Source organism: Aulostomus chinensis, chromosome 7 (assembly GCF_037954235.1).
Source record: "Aulostomus chinensis isolate RoL2024-O1b breed Wild chromosome 7, RoL_Achi_v1.0, whole genome shotgun sequence".
Classification (NCBI taxonomy): domain Eukaryota; kingdom Metazoa; phylum Chordata; class Actinopteri; order Syngnathiformes; family Aulostomidae; genus Aulostomus; species Aulostomus chinensis.
In genome coordinates, this window is record NC_141326.1 from 29,183,344 (window position 1) to 29,206,453 (window position 23,110).

Genomic DNA, 23,110 nt, shown 5'->3' on the forward strand with positions numbered 1-23,110 from the left:
AAAATCTTGGTCATAACCACTGTGTTGCTCTATGGACCCGGCCTTTATGCCGGCAAAATTCCAAACTAATTAGTCATTTCTAGGGCTAGCATCATGGCTAACTACATTAGCTCACCAGCTACAAGTGTCGATTACGTCGAGGCAAGCAAGCACCCATCTGTGTTCCAAAAATTTGCCAGTTCATTGGTCAGTTTCAGGTTGGGACTGGGTGCTACATCTACGATAGCGCCAAAGGACAACATATGGCTAATTAAAGGCAGCTAAATGCTAATAAATATTCTATATTCTCAAAATAAAATAAATCTATTTCAGTCATCAGTCGACCCACATTTGGTTTGTTTGAGACACGTGATTGTACCATCAGCATGACACTGAGTTGAAAAGGTCTTCCCCAGCCCAGTCCTGTGACCGAGGCTACGACTGAGACGTGGGGCTGGAACCAAGTGCTAACGAGGCTAACCAGACCAGTGGACACACTCTCCGTCAGGTCTTCTGGAAGGGACCCACAAAGACCTCTTTGAGGAGCTACAATTGTCTCACACACACATTCAGACATCTACGTCATTACTCTGGGGTGATATTTGGTACCATTAGGATGAGATGGTGTTTTTCTGAGCACCGTGAGCTGCTACTGGTTCCCTCCGCGTCAGTGTGAGTCCAGCTCAACGTCAGCGGCCAGGAACCAGGATTGCTGGTCAACAAAACAAAATGACAGGACAAACCTACAGCCTGGCAGTCCAGTACTAACAGATCCTCTCTCTCTTGTTGGAGTCAATGATTTTTTTTTCTCTCCAATGAATAGCAACATAAAATCTTGACAATCACATGCTACGTGTAGATTCTAATTTCTAAATACTGAATCCTGCGGACACGCAAGGAGAAGCTACAAAAACAGGCCAGGACCTGCCCCACTATGAAGGAGGGTGAATGTTAACACAGCCAAACCTTCACAAAACAAATCAATATTATGAACCTTGCACCAAAGTTTCTGACCAGAATTTCCATGTAACAAATTAAAACGTCAGCATTTGTCACAGTGAGATGGATTCAGGTACCATGTTCGCCACTTCAGTTTAGCGGTTTAGCATGCTAACATTTTGTAAATGGCGCCAAACTCAAAGTACAGCTGAGGGTTTTGGTTATCATCAAACACTTCTGACAAATAGGGAACTGATGGCTGGAGATCACCAAAATGATTACAGTGCGCTCTTGAACGACTGGACTGTTGGTGGACAAACACCCTGAAAACATGTTACTCACTTTGGTACATTTCTCAGGCAGCTCATTTTTGCGTAGCTAATGAAGGGTTAGCCTTAAAGCTAAAGAGAGCTCAGTAATGTTAGCTAGTGAGCTGTCAGGTTAAGAGTGAATCTCTTCTCGTGCTGTTCATATGAGGTTGTCTGCACCTTGTCTTCATTCTGACAGCAGCCCTTCTGGAGGCGGCCATGTTGCCCGTCCCAGCTCACAGCTGCCTGAACGCACCATTTCTATTCACAAGGGCCAGCATCAGCATAATTTCATGGCAGTTTCAGTCTGAACCAGCCAAATCCACGAGTGGGATAAAAAGTCAACCTTGGATTGTGTAGCAATATGTTTGCTTTGTTTCTGTCCTGATGTATTTTCAGAACTTGTCAGAATAACCAAACCCCACGAGCCAGCAAGCAACTTAAGCTACTTTTTTATTCACGGTTTCTATTCCTGGTTTGGTCAAGACTCTAATTCCTACGTATGAAAAACTTAAAAGGATCATTTTGTACGAACAAGCTGTCGCTCGTCCATTTTTTCTATTTTTTTTTTCACGAGAACGTGACAAACATTCAAAGATCTTTTCAGAACATAGTAAAAGAACATGTTTGGAGTGCAGGCGTCTTCTCTGACGTGTCGAGGGTCCAGCTGGTTATCCTCAATCAAGATGAATTCTAATGAACCCGACAGGTGAGTTAACTGAAGTTAATGCTACAACTTGAGCTTATCTTGAAGGCTGAACAGCCTCACAGTCACGGTTAAAGCATTAATTCTTCAGGTGATTGCCTTGGTGTGGCGTCTCTGCTCAGACTGAGCTCATTTGCATATTCAGCAGAAATGGAAGATTGAAAACATTCACGTGTGCGCTCTTCAGGTCACTCAGCCTCAGCCAGCCTGACTTACACCAACTTTTCTGAACAAAATGTAAAATTTGACTTTGTACACAGCTTCAGGTTTGAATGGCTGGGAGCTTCAACAGATCCAAGCTATGTTTTTCTTAGGAAACAACAGAAACACGAAGGACTGAATGTCACAGAAATCTTCAAATAACAAAAACACCCATGTGAGAAAAGTTCTTCAGCAGAAAATTTGTCTGTGCCTGTCTACACTTCCATTTCCCGACAAGCACTGGCCATGTGCAGAAGATGAACTTTCCCTGATGATCACATGACCCTGGGAGTGACAGATGTCTGGCATCCTCAGCACATGTAACAGATAAATCCAGAAGAAGGGACACATTATGCTCATCTAAATAAATAAAACTATTTAAAGAGTGCAAATATACGAACATATGTAACGCTTTCTATTGTGGTCGTGTTTGAGAGGTTTGTTCTGCAGCAGTAGAGACCACCAACACGTCAGTGACAAAGAAGAGTGAGGAAACGTGGTTAGTCACTTCAGTCCAAGTCAGAGCAGCTTCCAGTTCAAAGGGGGGGGGGGGGGGGGGTCAATCACAGGAGAAGGAAGTCAAAATACCCATGAGAGCAAGAAAAGGCCGAAACAAAACAAGTGTGAGGTGACAGTAAAAAATGTCTGTACACAGAGGAGGCTTCAAAGTACATTAACAGTAAAATAAATGCTCAAACACCCCAAAATACAGACAACAGGCCACCTCAGCCTGAACCTCTCTGATAATGGAGTCAAATCTAACGTCCAGGTCACGACCTCTGACTGCCGCTGAAATGAACACACAACGGAAACGCAACAGACTGCAGACGGGCGAGATTTAACCAAGAACCCCAACCCCACTTAAAACTTCTGTACGACAGTCCAGCTCGTGAAAGACTGAGATATCAGACAAGTCTGACACAGAGCACCGACAGCATGGCGTCAAGACTCCTACGGGACTGACACACCAATCGGTCACTCAACCTGTCGACACAAGTTCGAGTCAAAATGTCCACGAGACAAAGTCCAGAGAGCCGTGAAACTGATGCGTCCAGCGTTTCTGCTGCGAACAAAATCTTGCCCACTCGTCAACCGTCCCATGATTTCCGCAATCCAGACAACTTAGACAGAATTTATCACTCTTGCAGAATCACATGACCATACTGCTTCATCGCCACGGTATCTGCTGGTGCCAGGCCAGAGGCCAACCAGTCAGGATGGAGAGGTTCGTCTTAAGAGCAACAGAATTTGCAAAAAATGGTGAATCCGTGGTAGAAGCTGTGATTGAGTGCAGTCACAATGATCATGGATCTGGGTTCAGGACCAGGGTGGGAGGAGCACCCTCCCCCTCCATCAGCGCGGCGGCATACTCTTACCCCAATGCCGTCAGTATCGGGGAGTATGTACTCTCATTGCCGTTCCATCGAGCCTTGCTCTTTGGTACCATGGGTGTGTCTGGCACCCCATGGAACTGCACTGGAGACCAGGGTCTCCCTTCGCTACAGAAGAGAAGCAAAAACGAATGAATCGGCAAGTTGCAGAAATTGGGTAAACAACAACAACGCAGCCTGTGCTGCGATGAGCTGGACCAATGACAAGTTTAAGCTCCTTCACAAGACTGAGAAGAGCTGAATGCGAGTAAGGACTTGTCTTATATTGAGGAGAAAAGTAGAACATCAACTCAAAGAGCGCAAACCTCGCTCAAGAGCAAAACCCGCAGTTGTTCAGGATTTAGAGATCTCGGGTCTCTACGAAAGTCTGTGGCGAAGTAACTTTCTGTGTCCGTCTGGTCACAGTCGCCTCCTCTGATGGCACCAGGGCAGGGTTAAATATTAAATCAGGTGCCAGACACCTAGCAACCAATGACCTTTATGCACCAACACTCCAACAATAACAGACATAACAAATGCAACATTTTAAAAGTCCAATGTTGAACCCTGACTTTGTGGATTCTGATTTCCGAAGGTCGCTCCTAGTGTCTGCGGCATACATTTAAAGATTTTTTTTGTGTGTGTTTTTTTTGCCGTTTTATGGAAAATCCCTTACTGCCTACGAGGGAATGGGACTCAGAAAGTACCATTTTTTATTTCCATTTTTAAAACGAGCTCCTCTTGTTGCTGAGTTGGTGGATCCTGTTGAGTCTGCAGGATGAAATGAGTGTCGTGGTGGCGGCAGCAGCGGTGGAAACAGCAGTGGCGTGAAGCAGACAGGACTCCAGTGTCTGACAGGGAGTAATGGGGGCGTGGGTCTATATTGCACAGGGGTTGGTTATATCCTCAAAAACAGATGTTTCCTCAATGCCTCGAGCAAACAGCTTGATCAACTGGCAGTGCACTCTGGGAAGAAAATGGGTGTTATTTTCAACATACAATCAAATTAGACTGTAACACTTGACAAGAGCAACCTCTAGGAAGGTGATGGTACCTGACATCGATGGCCGTATGAGTCAGGATCTCGCCGTCGCAGTTCCAGCTGCTGTAGGCTGGTGCACAGCTGCAGGCCGGGTGATCTCGGCAGATCTGACTGAAGATCTGTCGTTTGCTGCTCTCAAGGAGGTCTAGCTCAAGGTCCGAGTCGCTCTGACAGTGGCGTGGTGTGAAGCGGAAACGCCGCACACGGTGGACCTCAACAAACGCCATGTCAAACTGGACGGGACAGAATGAGGGAATAATGACCGCGAGGAAGGTCCGGAGGAAACACGTGCAACTTCACCAGGTGTTGTTGGGTCCCTCAGAAATTTGGACTGAAGTCTTATTCTAATCTACTAGGAAGATCAGCAGATTTCAACCTTCAAACCCTCCAGACGATTCATGATAGATTAAGTGAGGAGAGTCGTCCTCCTCCCCGTCATACCTGGTCATCTTTGCTGGTGTGTCGTAGGAGGTGTCGAAGGAAGTTAAAGCGGGAACATTTTCGAACCAAGATGAGGTCAGTGGTGCCGTCGGCCAGGTGAGCGGCAGGTGAGAGGCCTTTAGGGCTGCGAGGACAAGCACAGCTCATACTGGCAGCGTTGATGGCCAGGAACTTCCCTCGGATTGTCCGCCACTCGCCGACACTTTCTGGAGCAAGAACAGATTTTTTCACTTGTTGCTGCATTGTTGCAGATCTGATATTTCAAATGCAGCCTCTCCACAAGATCAATGAATGTATTCAGTCGCATCCAAAATGGCGACCAGATCACGCAGTAAGAAATCCATCTTTATATGATCACACAACAACATACTGAATAACACGAACACAAAACGAGCTTCAAAAGGTCCTTCTTGACCTGTGAAATGACCTGCAGACCAGCTACTAATGAGCACAGATCCAGATGTACCCTTGTCAGTTTTATGGAACTCTCTTGATAAAACGATAGGAGAACATCAGCAATTCACAAAGCAAGATTTAAGACTGAGTAGAAGGCTAGAGGTTCGATTGAAGTGAGCAGCTTGTGCCTGGTGGGCCCCAGGGCTCTATTCATGGACCTCTTTTGATCCTGCTTATTCAGGTGTCAACAACCAAACAGGTTTGGAGTTTTTGCTGGGTGTGTTTCTCAGTAAAGACAGCATTCAGAGCTTCAGCAGGAACTGCAGCTCAGTCGGTCAGTTTCTCATTTGCTCACCGGCATCCGACACTTCATCTGTCTCGTACTTCTCAGCTTTCTCTGAAAGTAGCTGCCCGTTGTGCTGGCAAATCACACAGCTGAAAGTGCAGAGACACATATTACACATATTTTAAAAGGCGAGAGAGCAGAACCCAACCCACCTGCGTTCATGTGAAGGAAACAAACCAAACACTTAAAAAAAAAAAAAAAACTGCCTCTTTAGCTCAATTTGTCACTGACTCCATTGACACCTTCAAAAAACTTCTCAAAACTCACCTTTTTAGACAGGCGTATGGCTGAATGCCCTCTTCTGTGCTCTGCTAGAGACTTCTGTTGTTGTTCTTTTAAATTGTGCATGTTTTATTTATTTATTTTTAAACTGTTGTACGGCGACCTTGAGTGCCTTGAAAGGCGCCTTATAAATAAAATGTATTATTATTATTACTTTGAAGGTCACAAGTTTGCAAAGTAGGAACTTTGATAAGTGTTGGGCTCAGTTACATCTTCACACGCAGCGAGCCGAGTGTCTCACCCAGATCGACACCTGGATGCGTCCCTCGGCGTTCCCACAATGTCTCTGGCTGGCAGGTAGGACACTGACCCTTCGTAGTAATGATGAGTGAGGAACATCTTCAGACCTGCAGAAGTTGTTGAAGTGTTTACACGTCCACATCAAGGGCTGATCCACACACATCCAGAATGCTCCAGTCTGTCCTGACTCACTCCCACACTGAGCAGTTGGTTTCAAGGACTGGTCTGACACGTGACGTCCTGCGGGACCGACCCATCTCCCTGCCTGCTCTTGTGGTTCTACTCATTGTGACATCATCTACCTGATGATGTAATCATCCCTGCTTTCTTCACACTTTCATCCACGATTGTAACATCTGAGCATGTTTCTACCTGAAAAGTCGTATCTGGCCGGTCCCATCCATCTTTTCTTCTCGCTGTCTGTTAGCACGTCACCATAGAAACCATAACCGAGCAGGGAGACAGAGTATCGGAGGAACGTGTTGTTGTGATGGACCGAGCAGACATCCATCGGCTGAGAGTCTCCTGAACACACACACACACACACACACACACACACACACACACACCACCCATTTATTGTACTATCCAGCACATTTTCACATCTTAATCCCTGAAAGAACGATTCATAGCAACAAGAGACAACAGATTTCCCTTCAAATTTCTAGTCTTGTCCAAAAGGGTCGCTGGACTTTATTCCCTTCATCTTTATTCCTGTTCATGTTAGACGTGGTGAGAACGAGCGACTGACCCACTATGATGTGCAGTGCTGAGGTCACGGGGTCGTTGGTGCCCACAGTAGCAAAGCAGATACAGTCGGTTGAACCTGGAACAAAAAAAAAATCCCCCATCAGAGGAAACAATGATGCTCAGATTTTTCAGAACCTTTTCATGTTTGGCTCCGCCCACCGTCGATCATGGATTTTAGACGACCTTCACTGATTCTAACCTGCAGGGATGATTCCGATGCGAAGCGAGCAGGGGAGAAGTGTTTCATCTGGACAGTTGAGATCTACGCCGCCGTCCATTTGTGTCCTCCAGATTAACCCGTGGACGATCTCGCTGAACATGCCGTCCCCCCCGACACACACCACACTGAACCAGGAGCAAAGTACTGTGTTAGCCTGCTAGCATAGCGTCAGGCACTACAAATTAGCCTCATAACTTAACGTGTAAAGCTGTAACAACGCTTTAAATAACAGCTACACAAATGATTCCTTCAGGTGTGCGGTGCACCAGCAGGAGGTCCTGTGATGGGCCGGCCTGTGCGCCACGACGTCCTGGCCTTCAGAACGAATCCAGAGATTCTTGATGGTGGTACACCAGTCCCCTGATGGAGGCCGCAGCTGGGCCGGGAACAATGGCAACTGCCGAGTGGTTGGGAATAACGTTACTCACCCATCAAACTTCTTCAGCTCCACCTCCGCCCTCAGGTGATCCCTGGCATGATTGGCGTACTCTGTCACTATGGCAACAGTAACAAAGACACAATGATGTTTTATCCTTCTTTCACCACCGTAGAGCTTCATTTACACTGAGAACTTTACAGCCCAATTTGGTATTTTGCTCTAAGTCAATTTTCAGTTTGGCTGCTCATGATTGTTTTGCCAGTTGCAGTGCGACAACACAGCTGAAGCCACACAGCAGCACATGATAAAACACGTACCGATGACGTGTGTGGTGACGCCGGCCTGAGCGAAGAGCGGAGCGACCTTCTGCTGGTAGATGCGTTTCCCCTGCCGCTTCCCACCGTACGGGTTGATGTAAACCAGCAGGTGTTTGGGCCTGCTGGCTGTCGGCAGACAGACAGACAGACAGACATGTTACTGAAACACTTGTGTGTTTGTCTTCGTCAGTCAGTGAGTGTTGGTGTGAAGACGTACCGATAGCAGCAAGCTGTTCTCTGATGCAGCTGACCCAGTTCTGACACAGCGCCCCCTCTGGACAGGTGAAAGTGACCTCAGCACACCGCCAGCGGTGCTGCCGACCTCTCTCCACGTACAACACTGACACACAACACCCACAGATCATCGTACAGCTGACGGTGAATGAGGTCATAAGATCCAGATAATTAAAGGTTTGACAAGCTTCACATTAACAGATGTTTCACCAGATGTGTCACCAGGTGTGTCACCTTTGTTTCCATGTGTATCCAGGTACCTACAGATGTATTTCAATGTGTTTGCAGCTGTTTACACTTCGTTTACAGACAGGTGTGTTGTTCAGACGCATCCTGGATGTGTCAGCTTTGTTTATGGTTTCCAGATGTGCTACCAGATGTGTTGTCCAGGTGTGTTTAGTGAACCTGCACCAGTGTTTGGAGGTGTTTTTACCTGTGAACGCCTGCCTGCTCTCCTTTCCTTCACGCTCTTTGATCTTCCTCCAGCTGCCATCCTCTCGCTGGGTGCTGCTGCTCTCCTCCTCCTCCTCCTCTCTGATGGAGATGATCTCTGACACCGACACACTCTGACACACACCTGACCACAACACACACACACACACACACACACACACACGCACACACCTTATTAACGGTAGAATCTCTAACCTCCACCTTGTAGAGTTCTGATGTACGAGCCTTTGTCTTTCAGCTTGAGGTGACTGGTACCAAACAGAACCACGACACGGACACTTTTAAACAGATGTTTTAAGACTCCCCTGTTCGAGGTTACATGAAAACCCTCCTCTCAAAGTTACACAGCCACTCGCTCCACAAACAAAAACATGAAAAGAATCTATACTTCAAGTTAACGTTTTAGAATCTTGTTCTTTTTGAGCAAAGTTTGTGAGATCAGTTCCAGTGGAGCACGTTTTAATCAAAGCTGTGGCACATTGGTCTAGAATCCAAACTGAAACAAGGGAGCGTCCACATCAAGCACTGGAGCGGGAGCAGAGATGGCCGCATGTGCCTGCTGCATTTGATGTCGATGGAACGGCAGCAAAACTACTCGCTACTTCTCTGAAAGTCAGTTTTATTCCAAAATGTTAATCATTCGTGAAATCAGGACAGATAGAGTGGTGCAGGAGTGAGTCCTGGAACCCGAAAATACGTTGTTTCCATCGCCAAAGTCAGAGGTTTTAGGTTAAATCCAGTGTAACAATCGCACTGGTTTCTGTGGAGGGAACCTGACCAACAGACCTCATCCTGCAGCACTCTCAGTTTGAGGGATTAGTTTTAGGATCTGTGTTGAAGATGAGATCATTTCTGGTTCTTTTAGGGTCATTCTGGAACAGAACTGTGTGTGTTTGAGAAGGCAGAGAGGCCGTCAAACACATAAACATGTCCAACGGCAGCACGACAGGTACTAAACCTCCAGCCAGCAGGTGGAGGCGCCCAGGAGTCTCCTACCTGAGTCTGGTCCCCCAGAGACGCATGGAACACAAAACCCTGCAGGAGAACCACACAGTTACCAAACACTGCACACACCTGCCAGACCGTCGGGGAGGGTCGAGGGGCCTGGTTTGTTTAAAAAGGTCCAGCATGTCCTGCACTTCTCAAGATCCTTTTGATGCTGGAGGAAAGCGGCGTTCTTTTCACTTTCTCTACAGCCAACGCCACCACTTGGAGAGTTAATTGGGCCCTGTGTTGGTCTTCCTTTGCTAATGGCCTCTTTCTGATCATTATGATGCAACACGCGACTTCCTGCAGTGAAATTTCATCCAAGCAGCGCTTCAGAGGGGCCAGGGATCGCTTCCACACGGACGCCGGGCTTGTAAATAATCAACAACAGGAGGAAATGTTTGCAGCTTTGGCTCTCAGCCCCCAGGGGCCCGGCTGACCGGACGAATGGGGGAAGAACCTTCCTCTGAAATCAGACCAACTACCTCCGAGTCCTCGTTTGGGAAAGTTCTAGAAACCCCTCTGAGGTAACGACCTTTTTTCAATAATAAAACTTTACGTTTGTGTTTTTACACCCCCCCCCCCGTTCCATTCCTTATTACCTTTCAACTGCTGTATCCGATTTCTCCGTGTTTAGTTTTCTGTCTGTGAAAGCACCTCGTCACTGAATACAGAGATAAACATTGTTATTTATTATTTCTAAGGCTCTGGTTATTTGCTTGTAGAAGCACAAGGGTTTTATCTTTGTCCATCCCAGAAAAGTGTCTGCTCATAACTCTGAAACACGGATCCATGTGGCCACACACACTATTAGCTTAGAACTGATCAGAGTTGAGCAGAAACTGCACTATGGCCTTCTGCGTACTACTACGACTACAACTACTACAGGATCAGTTAGTGCTACTGTCCAGTAAATCAGGATTGAGAACTTCATTTCTACTGAAATTTACATTATTGGTCAAAATTAACCTCACACCAGGTAACTACTGACCACCTGGCCTAGCAGCTGCGTTCAGTGCTGCGAGTCCAGAGAATCGACACGATTGACTCGCCGTCCCGGCAAGCAGGAGGAGGACTTTTATAAATAAACGTTCTGAAAATAGCAGCAGCTCCTCTCAGCAGACAGAAAACAGGTCAGACATAAAAGATTCACAAGTGACGCACAACACGCACAACACACACACACACACACACACACACACACACACACACACACACACACACACGAGGTGTGATGACCAGCTGGAACGCTGAATCAGAAAAGGGCTTTAACCACTTCCTCCTGGCGCAGTCTGGTTTATGATGTCATGGATGCTGCCGATGATGTCACCGACCAACAGCACCAGGACTTGAAGGCTTCAGTGGACTTGGACTACAACTCCCAAAGTGCTCTGTTGCAGACATGTTCTGGATCACTTTAGATGCGTTAGCAGCCTGCAGCCACTCAGCAGGTCACAGTGAGTCCACACAGCCTGACCTCCTTGGGACATCTAGAAGACCACCTGCATTTCCTGATGCTGCCCACCTGTCTGACTGGGGACAGCCTGGATGGACACAGGTGGGCTTTCGAAGAATCTTTCATTGATTTTTCCAGGAGTTTCAGGGGGACGCAGCCCCCCCCCCCCCCACACTCATAAAAAGCATATGTTAATGATGCTAACGTATTACTGTGTTTTACTGCTAAGTACTTCATCACTCAACACAGAGTATAACAGTAATACTACTCTCACTGCAACACGTCACAACCCGCCTGACACACAATTATCCCCGCTGGGTCAGAGGCAGCATCAGACAGCGACACTGAAGCCTCCCCAGTTGTTAGCAAGCTAGATGTGTGTGTGTGTGTGTGTGTGTGTGTGTGTGTGTGTGTGTGTGTGTGTGTGTGTGATGAAAACAGCTACACACGGGAGCCCTGATTGCTGGGTCCCCCTAGCCCCCGAATCCCTGAACACAACCCTGATGAGACCCCCAGTCAACCTGGATGTTGTTGGTTACGTAACGGCGTGAACGTCTCCCTCTTCCAGTCTCCTTCCTAAGTGAGCGTCCGCAATGCCCTTCGTTTACCACACAGGATGTCGCGTTTTGTTTAAGGCCGATACACACACACACACACACACACACACACACACACACACACACACACACTCGGATAAACACTCAGACAAAGAAAGAGTGACAGGGTCCGGGTCTTACTGGGTCTGAACGGGTGGTACACCGGGCTGGATATCAGTCTCTTCCATGTGAGCAAGGACCGGCTCAGGCTCACTTCGTACGCGGTGTTTCTGACGCGGAGCTCGGACAGCAGCAGCAGCCTGCTCGGCCTCTCCATCTGCGTCTATCCGTCCTGCTGCGTCCTTAGCCGGCTGCGGAGGCGGCAGCAGCCCGGGGACGGTTACCTCTGGCCGGGCATGTTCTATCTACGTGTCCGGGGACGATCCAAACCCAAAAGACTAACGACAACCAGTCCAACACAGTCGGTATCGGCAAAAAAGTGTCCGAATAGCGGATCTGAGCACGGGATCTTTTCTCTGACACATAGCGGTTTCTCACCGGATGTAGGAGGGGGCTAAGGGTGCGTTCATGGACTACCGGAAAACCGAAAACTCCACTGTCGTGGTTCAAGATTTTGGATTTGTGCCTTAAAAAACAACTTGTGCATATAAAGGACTTTGACAGGAACTGGATGAGCAACCGTACGAACAACCCCAATTATGTTTTAAAATGCTATGTACCGATGTCGTCTTTTTTCACTATTTTCATCATTCTTTTCAAAACTGTTGACCCATACGACCTGGACACACTGACTTTAAGTCATATTTCGAAAGAAATTCAAACAATTTTTTAAAATAATATTTAAAAGAAAGATCAAAGTTATTTTCTTGTAAAGGTCATGATGATGATGATGATGATGATGATGATCATGTTGCCCCGGCCGTCTCTCTCAGCCGGAGGGCGTGTAGACCTGGATGAGGGGTTCAGGTAGACAGGAGCCGCTCTTGTCACTGTTTTGTAAGGCAGAGGAAGAGTTTTGAATTTGATTCGAGCTGCTGCTGGGAGCCAGTGAGGAGACGTAAACAGAGGGGTGACGCGCAGGTTTGTGTGAGTTAAAGACCAGACGTGCTGCTGCATTCTGGAACGTCAGCAGAGGTTTAAACGTCCACCAGGGAGCCCTGCTAGGAGAGAGCTGCAGTGGTCCATGACATCACAAGGGCCTGCACCAGAGGCTGTGTGGCTCGTTGTGTCAGGCAGGCTCTGATCCTCCTGATGTCATAGATGGCACATCGACCAGGCCGAGCAATCGAGCCTGGTCATCAATCAAGACAACCAGATTTCTGGCGGAGTTTGTGGGACATAGTTAAAATTACAACATTTCCCATAATCCTTGAAAGCATCAGGTTGCGTCTGTCGTCGTCACGTCACAGGAACAAAACAAAGGTCCTCAGCTGTAAACGTCCAACATCTCCACTGTTGTCACTGAATATCCATCTGAACACGCTTTTTTTTCATAGAAGTTTTCTGACTTTTTCCCCGTCACTATGGAGACGGTTTGATCATCTGTTAGGACGTCATCATTCTCTTCTTCACCGTTTTCTGGATGCGTTCACGCTCCTGGTCCGCTGTCAGAGGTTTTCGATGAAAGTCGTGTTTACACTTCCTCTTCACGGGCGTCTGTGGCCAGGCTGCGTCTCCAAGCGCCTCACTTGTTTTGTTTCTTCAGTTTGGCGTCACATTTCTCTGTGAATCAGTGACATCGGCTGGCAGCTCACCAGATATCACCGTAACTTTTAACGTGTTCCTTTTCCACCCGACACCTGAACTAGAGAGCACATTTCCCATGACAGTGTTCATGTGCTCCAGTTGGTGCAGTGACGAACCACCACCACCTATAGGGAGCTCCAAAGGAAAGAAACAGGGAGGGAATGTTACATGTAAGAAAGATTGTGGGGAAAAGATACATTTTCAGAATATTAAGAGGATTATTTTCATGTTGTAGAGAATTCCAGAGTAGGACTCTGATGACCGAAGCCCTCAGGTGAGTCAGGATTTGGGTGTGTGGAGAGCGATTATTTCCGGAAATTAAATCTGGACAAACTATCAGATGCTTGTAATCATCAGCAGAGCTGGATGATGAGTCTCCCAGCTTCTCTCCTCAGTGCCTCGCCAGAGGAGACAGCAGGGGGCGCTGCAGCTCTACTGCAGTTTCTCTTAATTCTGCTTCCAGTTGTATTTTCATGATTCTGGGTTGATGACCTCTGCCGGAAAACAGCTGACCACAACAGAGCTGTTTGATCGGCTGTGTGTCTGAATGTTACGAGTCACGTCAGATTTGTCTGCACACCAGGAGAAAACCTCTAGTTTGACACTTCAACTCCCACATTCCTTCTCTGAGACCCATCTGATAGAATCTCATCAAGAAGAGAATCTAAAAGCAGAAATGTCAGACCTGGGCCTCAGACTTGTCTGGGACATGCCTGGAGTCTGACTCATGACTCATGGATGGCACCGGAAGGGAGTGTGGACCTGCAGTAACAAGCTGGGCCGGTCTCAGGCCAGATGAGGTGGATCTGTTGACACTGCTGCTCACAGCAAGAGAAGACTGTCCCAGGTGTGGAGCCCACGTTCTCACATCTGCGTGGACTTCCTTTGGTTGAAACAAGCTGATTGTTTCAGAATAATTCTTTGAGCTCTCACAGAACAGAATGACAGGCTTTTATTTTGTAGTCTATGACCCTGTGACCTCTCAGCTTCAGGTTGGACAGCCGGCAGTTGTCCTCTCCTCTCTCCCGAGTTGGTGAGCAGAGACGGATGAGACCAGCAGGACGCTCATCGCGGGTCGTGATGGATGCTGCGGCAGCCTGAACGCCACAGCTCGGAGGCGAGTCTGCGGTGGAGGGAGAGAGAGAGCGGGGTCAGAGGTATATATAGAAAACAGATGAGCCCTTTGTCCCGTCGTCTGTGATACATGACAACACCGTCTTTCCAGCTGTGTCCACTCAGGTGATGTCATTTAAAATGGACGACGGTGAAGTGGTAGAGCAGCTGCACAGCAGCGAGACACCAACAGAACCGCCATCTCATCTCCCCTCCACGAAGAACGAAAATAACACGTTTTCATGGTGAAAATGAGATCTTAAACATTCAGAGAGAAATCCAGGGTTTCAGGCAAGTTTAAGTCAAACAAGTTAAGCTTGTGTGGAATGATCACCTGAAACTAAGAACCCTTTCAGCCGTGGGTCACTTCGGAGGAGGTTCTCAGAGTCAGGCTGGAGAGCAGGAGTTCCCAAACTTGGACTGCGTGTATTTGCATGTGCGCTTCAGCCAGACGAGTGCTGTGGGGGGCAGGAGCCTCCAGGGCTTTTATATGGGGGGGGGGGGGGTGTCTGGAGTTCAGGAGCTCTAGAACCCTGCTGTGGTATCAATACTCTGCAGGGTTCCTATCTAGAAGCAGCAGTGTGAACTGTTCTCCATCTGGACTGGAGAGCAGTGCTGGGAGAGCGTTCCTTTGTATTTCATGTTCCATAAAAGCAGAGTAACAGTACAGCACAATCCCCCCCCCCCCCCCCACCAGGATTATCGCCCTTTAGCCATTTTAGATGAACGTAACCTGTCCCATCAAGGACAAACGAGACGTCGTCATTTTGGAAGCTACGACTTCGTCTGCTGTAACAGAACAAACCACACCGACAGTAATCAGGATGAGAGCTTTAATCAGAGGCTTCACGTCGTTTCAGCCGGAGCCCAGCGGCCTCTCCTTCACGTTAATCGGTCCAACCACCGTTTCCTGCTCCCACTCGCCACCTGCAGCAGAAACACACCTGTGGTCACACCCCTCATCTTCATTGGAAGTACAAATCTCATGTCGTTTTTGTCAAATTGGAGAGAAACTCTGAATTTACTCGACAATGGGAAGATTAACTCGCAGCAGCGCTTTATCAAAGTTACATTCCAGGGTGAACTGATACGTACCTTTTCCAGACATTTGATTCTGGCCTCCCGTCTCACATTGGGCATCGCAGCAGGAGCAGGCTTGATGGCTGCCACTGGCCTCCCACCACCTGTCAATCAAAGCTCTGACAGTCACTCACAGCAGAGTGTCAGTTTCCATCACGTCATTGCATCAGAACGGCGTCATCCTTCATCCGTCCGGAACATTGTCTTACTAAGTATTTGTGGCCAAATCCGCCTCGGCCCAACATCCACACCGACTAACTCAGGATTGGCTCAACGTACAGCATCACGTATTAAACCTCCTGCAGTGATCAGAGGTCGTCAGGGCGCTGTCTTACCCGTCGGAGAAGGAGCAGGCCTTGTTGGTGGCGTCAACAGCTGCAGCCGCCACCGTCGCTCTCAGGTTACAGGTGACGTACAACTGGACACACACAAGGGCGGCACTTTACCTTTCCTGACATTTTCTCAACAGTTGTACCTTAATTAACCCCACCAAGCGGTCCTGGTTTTTTGCTCCGCCCCCTCTGCAGGTCAGGGGAGGGCGAGGAGTTTCACCAGGGATGACTGTAGGGTCACGCTGTGCTGCCCCTCTTCCGCCTGACTGACCCCAGGAGGCGCCAGTGCAGCCACCAGGACACATTTACCTCTCCACACACAGCCAATTGTGACTGTACAGATCTAACGTCAGGGGAACCGAACCCACGGCCCCCGACGCAGCTAATGGCTCCTTGTTTACATCTGTGTGGATCTGACTCTTTGGGTCTCACCACTCCGCTGTCATCCTGCTGGAACTTGAACGCCTCCAACTCAAACTGCAGCCGGTCATCCTGGGTCCGCGGCAGGAACTGAGAGGTGGAGCCCGTCAACTGGCTGTCGAACAGACACCTGAAGGCACCGCAGAGGTTTGTCAGACGGCTTGACGTGACACGGTGACATCTGTAGTTCCGTAAACTGACCCGTTGTTCCCCATGAAGGTGTATCGAGGGACTGTGTCGATGTTGGGCACCACGGTGACCAGGCAGCTGTCCACCGTCACTCTGAGAGGCGTGTGGTGAAACTGCTTGACTGCAACCTCAAATCTAATCATGTCTCCAAGCAGGTACTGAGAAGACGGACGAGCAAACTGCCAATCATCTGAGACACAGGACGAAAACGCCACACTTTTGGACCCGTCCAGGTCATTTTAAACAAAATCAGTGTCAACAAGCATATGAACCCACCAGTCATGAGCCTGAAGGAGAAGTACAGACTTTCCCCAGAAACTTGAGCCTCAATGAACGGGTTCCAGGCAGGCTGCAAAGACTTGCTGCTCACGTCGTGTTTCCTGAAGAAAAACAACAATCTGAAAACTCAGACTCAAATTTTCTGACTTTGAGGACATTGATTTCATAAATGACAGACAAGTTTAGCCCCTGAGGGTTCCGCCCTAAAATCTGACCTCTGGTAGTGACACTCGATGGGGACGGTGACCTCTTGGGTGCGGACGATGGCAGAGTCTCCCAGAGGACTTGGCGTGTAGAGCAACGTGAAGACGTAGATGAACGACTCATCTGACATCTGAAACGTGATCATGAGGAAGACGCCTTCAAATTTACATGCATCAAAACGCCCAACGGTGGAGTAAAGCCACAGAAAACATGAATGTGGAACGCTGTGTAACCCTTGAGCACTTGCAGAATCGAAACCATCAACCAAAAGAAACAAAAACTACACCAAGGACGTCCGGAGACACGGACATGGAAGCCTCACCAGCAGCTGGCTGCCACACCTGTGCAGCTCCGACTCAAAGATCAGGATCTGAGCCTCCGTGTCCTCCCCCGTGACGGGACATCCTCCCAGTGTCACGTCCTCGACCCTCACTGGTTTACCGATGCCCAGCAGGTCTCGCTTGGCCTCCACCCGGACGGAACCTTCCCCACAGATGACGGCAACAGTGTTGGGCACCTCTGGGCGCTTCAGCTGGAAGTCCGGAGGGTACCGAGGCTCCTCCTCAACCGGAGGATCTGGAAATTTCCAGGTCAACGGTTCATGGAAAGACTGCTTCCCCTGGGGGGCAACTGAAGGGAGGGGAGACTGGGTCATCAGGTGGTCTTTCAGTACGAGGCTAATAGTTTTCAGAAGAGTAGACAGTTTTGACCAGGGGCGGGCTGGCCATAGGGAGGTTCAGGAGGTTCCCGAATGGCCGGTCTGTTCCCGGCCGGTGGCGTTTGTTTTGATTTTTTTTAACCCAAACGCAGCCATGGTTAACAGCGGCCTGCCCTCACAGCTTGCGGCCACAGGGGGGCAGCCCTCACAGCTTTGAGTATTGTTTTCCTCTTTAAAAGAAACAAGAGGAAAGGAGAGGAGCGAAGCGAGGAGCGATACAAAGTCACAGGTCCAAAAGAAAGGCAGAAAAAGACGGGCAGAGCAAAGAAGCTGAGGGCCAAAAAGGAAAAAAAAGCCCACGACTGCAGCCAACGGCAGCGAGCGGTCGCACGGCAGCGAGCGCGCACCCTCTCGATGGCCCCATCTGATCATCGCAGACTACAGTGGGTGTTCCTGTGACTCCAATCCCAACTTCCAATGGCAGGATGACTAGCGATTGTCACCGGCCATTGACCGGCTGGCTGACTAGCATTAGCGGTACGGATCATAACAGACTGCTAAACTAAGCTAATAAATATAGTATGTACGACAACAGTCTAAAAGTGGCCCCTCCCCTTCCCTTACGTAGCCAAGATGGCGGCCATTGAGAGCGAGAAGTGTCCATATTTCCATGCCCAACTTCTTGAGCGTTATGAGTGCACCATCCGGGTACCCATAGTGCACTGCATCTTTCCATACTTCAGTGTGAAGGCACCTGCGTACTTCCAGATGCTATTGGACGCGAGGCTGCACACCTGGTTGCCTCTTCTTTCTACAGAACTGAACAGCCCAGCTCAAGAATACAGAAATGCTGATGCCAATATAAAATACACTGAAGTGTTTCATTTACATCTAAATGAGTTATTCGAGTAAGAAGTTAGTATAAATTGAAGTCTTGTTTCAAAATATTTCCTTAGGTTTTGATAAGATTCATGTTTATTACTTACAACATTAAACATGTTCTTATGTTTAGATATACGGCCAACAAAGCATTTGTGTTAAAATTACAGTTCCACTTGCGTCCTTCGTGCGATCAGACACAAGGCCTCTCCCCGCCGAGCTCCAGGGCTGAACTTGAACCCCAGCCCGGCCCTGGTTTTGACCCCCAGCAGTCCTCATCCCTTCCTGAGAACAGGTTCATCCTCCGTTGGTGGGATGACAGTTTGTCAAACCCAAGATGACGCCAGGACATCGCGCCTCTTAAAATGCTTCAACCACGATTATAATCCAGCTGCTAATCCCCGTCATGCTCCTGCTAATCCCCGTCATGCTCCTGCTAATCCCCGTCATGCTACTGCTAATCCCCGTCATGCTCCTGCTAATCCCCGTCATGCTCCTGCTAATCCCCGTCATGCTCCTGCTAATCCCAGTCATGCTCCTGCTAATCCCAGTCATGCTCCTGCTAATCCCAGTCATGCTCCTGCTAATCCCCGTCATGCTCCTGCTAATCCCCGTCATGCTCCTGCTAATCCCAGTCATGCTCCTGCTAATCCCAGTCATGCTCCTGCTAATCCCAGTCATGCTCCTGCTAATCCCAGTTATGCTCCTGCTAATCCCAGTCATGCTCCGTTACCTCTGCAGCTCAGGGGTAAACAGTTTGTGGTTCTGTGGTTGAGCTGTGCAGACTGGGTCTAGAAACATTAAGGCAACATGAACAGGATTTTGAAAAAAACAAGTTATTTGATGAGTATTGATCCTTTGTGTATGGACGGTTGGGTATGACGTCACTACTGAGACAGTGTTTCACCTTTGTTGTTAACATTTATTAGGCAAAGCCAATTCTTATGTTTTTTCCAGGTAAATTGACAAACGGGAAGACTTTGGGCGGCGCTGACGGGACCGGACGACAGGGGAGTTCTCAGAAACAAGGACGGCTAAACTTTTAATTTAGTCACCGACGAGTCAGGAGCTCCGCAGGCAGAGTACAAGTACTGCGTCGCGCGCAGGTCTCCGCAGTGCGCGCCTCGGTGACGTCTGAAGAAAATCTCTCCAGATGTTTCCGATGTGCTCGCGCGAGGCGGCCTGTCACGCGTCACACTCCAAATATTTACTCCCCAGAACTTCACGCATGCGTTCTGTATTAGAAGTATTTGAGTTGGGGTTAAACTCAAATAGAATATATTTCACTTGCAGTTTCTCTTAGAAAAATAAAATTTGAAAGTGAGGTTGAGACCCTGCTTTGTGACATGAAACCCCTGGAGCCCACAGGCAGGAAGGTGGAACGCCACCGTGAACGACGGACGCAGGTTGAGCTGAAACGTCAAACTTTCCAAGTTGGTCAGAGTTCCTAAAGTGCAGCCTCGCACGCCTGAACAAACCAGCGAAAGCGTTTTCATGTCTCGTCTGACAAACCAGCTGTTAATGTTTGATGCAGGAACGTTGAGAGGCGGACGCTGCTGAGATTTATTGAGGCGCGTCTCTCCTCAGCGTCTGACGGCACCACCCAACAAAACCCACCACCGACGACTCCGTCTGTGCTGTGGATCACGTTTACCTGCTGGTTTCTGGACTCTGAGCTGGTCCAGTTTCTGGTTCCAGTTAAAGTCCTGAGCAGCAGCTGAAGCTCCGCACAGGAGCCAGAAAAGAGCTTGGATGATGGACATCGCGTCAAAGGGTCAACTCTGTTTTTACTCTCCCAGAAAGCGAACCTCCTCAGCCGTGGCGGGTTTTGAAGAGCCCCCTTCCTCCGTCTGATTAGTCCCCCAGCTGTGCCTTGTTCCCCTGATCACGTTCACCTGAACTGCAGGCGAACACGCGCGGCCTCGTCTCAACTCGCCTTCCTGGGTGCGAGAGAGGAACCCGGATCAAGTCCTTGAACGCGTCATCTCATCCAGTTTGAAGGTTGCGTGTGTCGCTCTAAACTTCCTGGTAGGAGTGTTTTATATTAAATGATGATGATTAAAAAATTAAAATAACTTGAAAATAAAGCTTAAAATTAGTAAAATAGCGGCTTGTAAATTTAGTTAAAGGTTTCAGTCAGACTACAATATCTTTAGTAATTAATTCAGAGAAAGGTAATAATAATGATAATAATAATAATAATGCAAAAACGGAATAAAACATTTTGTCCATTTGTTTTTGTGCTAACAACCGGAATCTGAGAGGCAGATTTTTTTCACGCCAGCACATGAAGGCCATGTCGTGACGTACACGCCCCGTCCAGCGCCGTCCCGTCTGTCCCAGCAGGAGGACCCGTGATGATGTTCACACACGTGAATACGTCTCAGAACAGATGCGAACCGATCCGCCCTTTGACCCGTTTCTCCTCAGAGCTGCAAGGGTTTAACGGACAAGTGTTGATGCTGCTGATCAGAGATTAAACCCACAGAGAGAAAGTGTGTGTGTGTGTGTGTGTGTGTGTGTGTGTGTGTGTGTGTGTGTGTGTGTGTGTGTCACAGACTAATTAACGCCTTGATGGAGTTCATCCTGTTAAAATTGTTTATGGATCATTAGAGGCAGAGAAATGTGTTCTCCTCCTGTGTCCTCCATATAAATAATGAGTCCAGCCAAGGTCATGCTAACAACCCTGCTAATGTGAGACCTCTACTCTTTTTATTATTCCATTTTTTTATTAATGTAAACTTTAAAAATATCTTTTTGAAAATATATATAATTTTATATTCCATCCATCTTCTCCCTCTTCTCCCTCTCCTCCTGTTGAGGGTGGTGGGGGTGGAGCCTATCCCAGCAGCCTTCCCCCTGGACAGGTCACCAGTCCATGGCAGGGCCAACACATAGAGACAGACAACCATTGGCTCTCCCAGCCACGCCTACGGTCAATTTAGAGTCTGGATTAACCTGGTCCCTCTTGATGTCTTTGGACTGTGGAGGAAGCTGGAGTACCAGAGAGAACCCAGCAGGAACAGGGAGAACATGGAGACTCACCCAGAAAGACCCCGTGCTGCAGCCGGGGCTCCACCCACAACCTTCTTGCTGGGTGTGTGTGTGTGTGTGTGTGTGTGTGTGTGTGTGTGTGTGTGTGTGTGTGTGTGTGTGTATTGACATGTGTGTGTTAGCGCTCATCATCTCTCTATGAGCAGCAGCAGGCTGCCCGAGCTGCTCACCTTTACTGATATTAATGAGTTTTCTCTGCTTATTTCCTTTAATTACTCACTGCCAGAGGATAGAGGTGTGTGTGTGTGTGTGTGTGTGTGTGTGTGTGTGTGTGTGTGTGTGTGTGTGTTGTTGACTGTTGGGTTAATTCTATGCAGACGCGGCTGTTTTTTGTTTTTGGAAAACGAAGCACTTTACTTCCTGACGGCAGCAGGTTTTCGGGACGACCTTGACGGAGGAGCGGAGTGTTGTAGATGATGAACCTGGACTGTGGTGACCGCGGCTCTGATTGGCCATTAATAATATTCTAACTTTATTTATGTTTTGAAACACTTCCCTCAGGGCCTGAACAGGAATGGTACGTGGGTTGTGAGTTGTGAGTTGCGAGTGTGCGAGGAGACGGCGACCTTGACCTTGACCACCAAAATCTTTTTAGCTTATTCTTGAGTCCCTGCACATTTGTGACACATTGGAGAACGTTTCTTCAAGGCGTTCCTGAGATGTAGTGTTCCTGAGATGTAGTGTTCCTGAGATGTAGTGTTCCTGAGATGGGATGGAGGGATGGACAGATGGAGAACACAAAAATCAACTTTGCTGCTTTTGTTAGCATTTAATGTGACTGTGGAACTTCCGCTTGGAGTGGCGTGATAACTGACCGACTGTGGTTGTGTACTTCGTTCCCTACTGCAAATATTCCGCCATTTTCCAAGTTCCAGAACTGCACGACTCCCGTCATCCTCATCTTGACACCTCGTGGTGACCAGGAAGCCCTCGAGCTGCTTCTCCGCCATCTTACCGCTGACACAGACGTTCCTGTGTCTGAAAGTTCTCCTCATCAAACCCTCGCCGCCGCCCCTCGACGCAGCGCTGCAGACAGTCAGAAACCCGGGAGCTGTTCGCCATGATGGGAGGTGACAGGAAGTCCTACAGGAGCAGAAGAAGAAGAGCAGGATGTTTAGTCTCAGACTACACAACAACATCCACGCTGACACGTGGCGACGCCGAGTCGTCCTCTGGACCTCCAAGGAGTCAAACATGTTTCAACTTTATTATTCGTGTCTGACAAACTGAGGAGGAGTAAATAAATCAACGTGGCGTTGACTGACAGCGCTGACGGATGCGAAATGTCCTTGAAACATTTGAATCATCGCTCACCAGTTTTTATTTGTATGTTTAAGCCTTATCATCTTATTTCTTAATGAACTGTCAATCATCGGTAGTCCTCCTCATTACAGTTTCTGTTAATCAAAAACTAAATTGTGGAGCTCCTGAGGGGGAACATTCATAATCAGAATCATTTCAACTCACACAACAACAACATCAACAACAAATCTTATTAGGAACTTTTCTTTTCTTTTTTTAAACAACAACATTTTCCTCCTCACTGGACGTCA

General features: G+C 48.2%; 2 protein-coding genes and 1 long non-coding RNA gene across 4 annotated transcripts; 1 reads left to right on the forward strand and 2 right to left on the reverse strand.

Moving 5' to 3' along the window:
• Positions 1-769: 769 nt before the first annotated feature.
• Positions 770-15,121, reverse strand: LOC147259410 (ceramide kinase-like). 2 transcript variants are annotated; one of them, XM_086209794.1, is made up of 15 exons: positions 14,035-15,121; positions 11,784-13,484; positions 9,600-9,638; positions 8,584-8,727; positions 8,134-8,256; positions 7,917-8,042; positions 7,649-7,715; positions 7,200-7,345; positions 7,002-7,076; positions 6,623-6,775; positions 6,252-6,357; positions 5,738-5,817; positions 4,987-5,192; positions 4,558-4,778; positions 770-4,469 (listed from the first exon to the last, which is right to left on the reverse strand). In XM_086209794.1, the coding sequence occupies exons 2-15, from the start codon at positions 11,917-11,919 to the stop codon at positions 4,382-4,384; spliced, it is 1,710 nt and encodes a 569-aa protein (XP_086065920.1). In that variant the 5' UTR covers positions 11,920-13,484; positions 14,035-15,121; the 3' UTR covers positions 770-4,381. The 2 variants fall into 2 exon arrangements, with proteins under 2 accessions (XP_086065920.1, XP_086065921.1); XM_086209795.1 differs by lacking the exon at positions 9,600-9,638 and having other exon boundaries at positions 11,784-15,121.
• A 101-nt stretch (positions 15,122-15,222) lies between these two features.
• On the reverse strand, positions 15,223-20,467 carry LOC147259411 (zona pellucida sperm-binding protein 3-like). Its single transcript, XM_086209796.1, has 9 exons — positions 20,158-20,467; positions 17,289-17,596; positions 16,978-17,096; positions 16,760-16,863; positions 16,496-16,673; positions 16,307-16,424; positions 15,878-15,960; positions 15,558-15,646; positions 15,223-15,389 (listed from the first exon to the last, which is right to left on the reverse strand). Exons 1-9 carry the CDS (start codon positions 20,264-20,266, stop codon positions 15,319-15,321), a joined length of 1,179 nt encoding a protein of 392 aa, XP_086065922.1. The 5' UTR covers positions 20,267-20,467; the 3' UTR covers positions 15,223-15,318.
• Positions 17,853-19,061, forward strand: LOC147259412 (uncharacterized). Its single transcript, XR_015117267.1, has 3 exons — positions 17,853-18,161; positions 18,253-18,539; positions 18,674-19,061. It is a non-coding gene; the product is annotated as an uncharacterized LOC147259412 (long non-coding RNA).
• Positions 20,468-23,110: the final 2,643 nt, after the last annotated feature.

What these genes read in the sequence shown, in the direction of transcription:
- LOC147259410 (XM_086209794.1), bottom strand. Translation starts at nt 11,919, where the DNA reads ATGGAGAGGCCGAGCAGGCTGCTGCTGCTGTCCGAGCTCCGCGTCAGA. An exon ending in GTACCACCCGTTCAGACCCA is followed by an intron (nt 9,639 to 11,783) that starts GTAAGACCCGGA and finishes GTTCTCCTGCAG; the next exon opens with GGTTTTGTGTTCCATGCGTC. An exon ending in CATACGGCCATCGATGTCAG is followed by an intron (nt 4,470 to 4,557) that starts GTACCATCACCT and finishes TTTTCTTCCCAG; the next exon opens with AGTGCACTGCCAGTTGATCA.
- LOC147259411 (XM_086209796.1), bottom strand. Translation starts at nt 20,266, where the DNA reads ATGTCCATCATCCAAGCTCTTTTCTGGCTCCTGTGCGGAGCTTCAGCT. An exon ending in ACCTTCATGGGGAACAACGG is followed by an intron (nt 16,425 to 16,495) that starts GTCAGTTTACGG and finishes CGGTGCCTTCAG; the next exon opens with GTGTCTGTTCGACAGCCAGT. An exon ending in AGCAGGATGACAGCGGAGTG is followed by an intron (nt 15,961 to 16,306) that starts GTGAGACCCAAA and finishes GTGTGTGTCCAG; the next exon opens with TTGTACGTCACCTGTAACCT.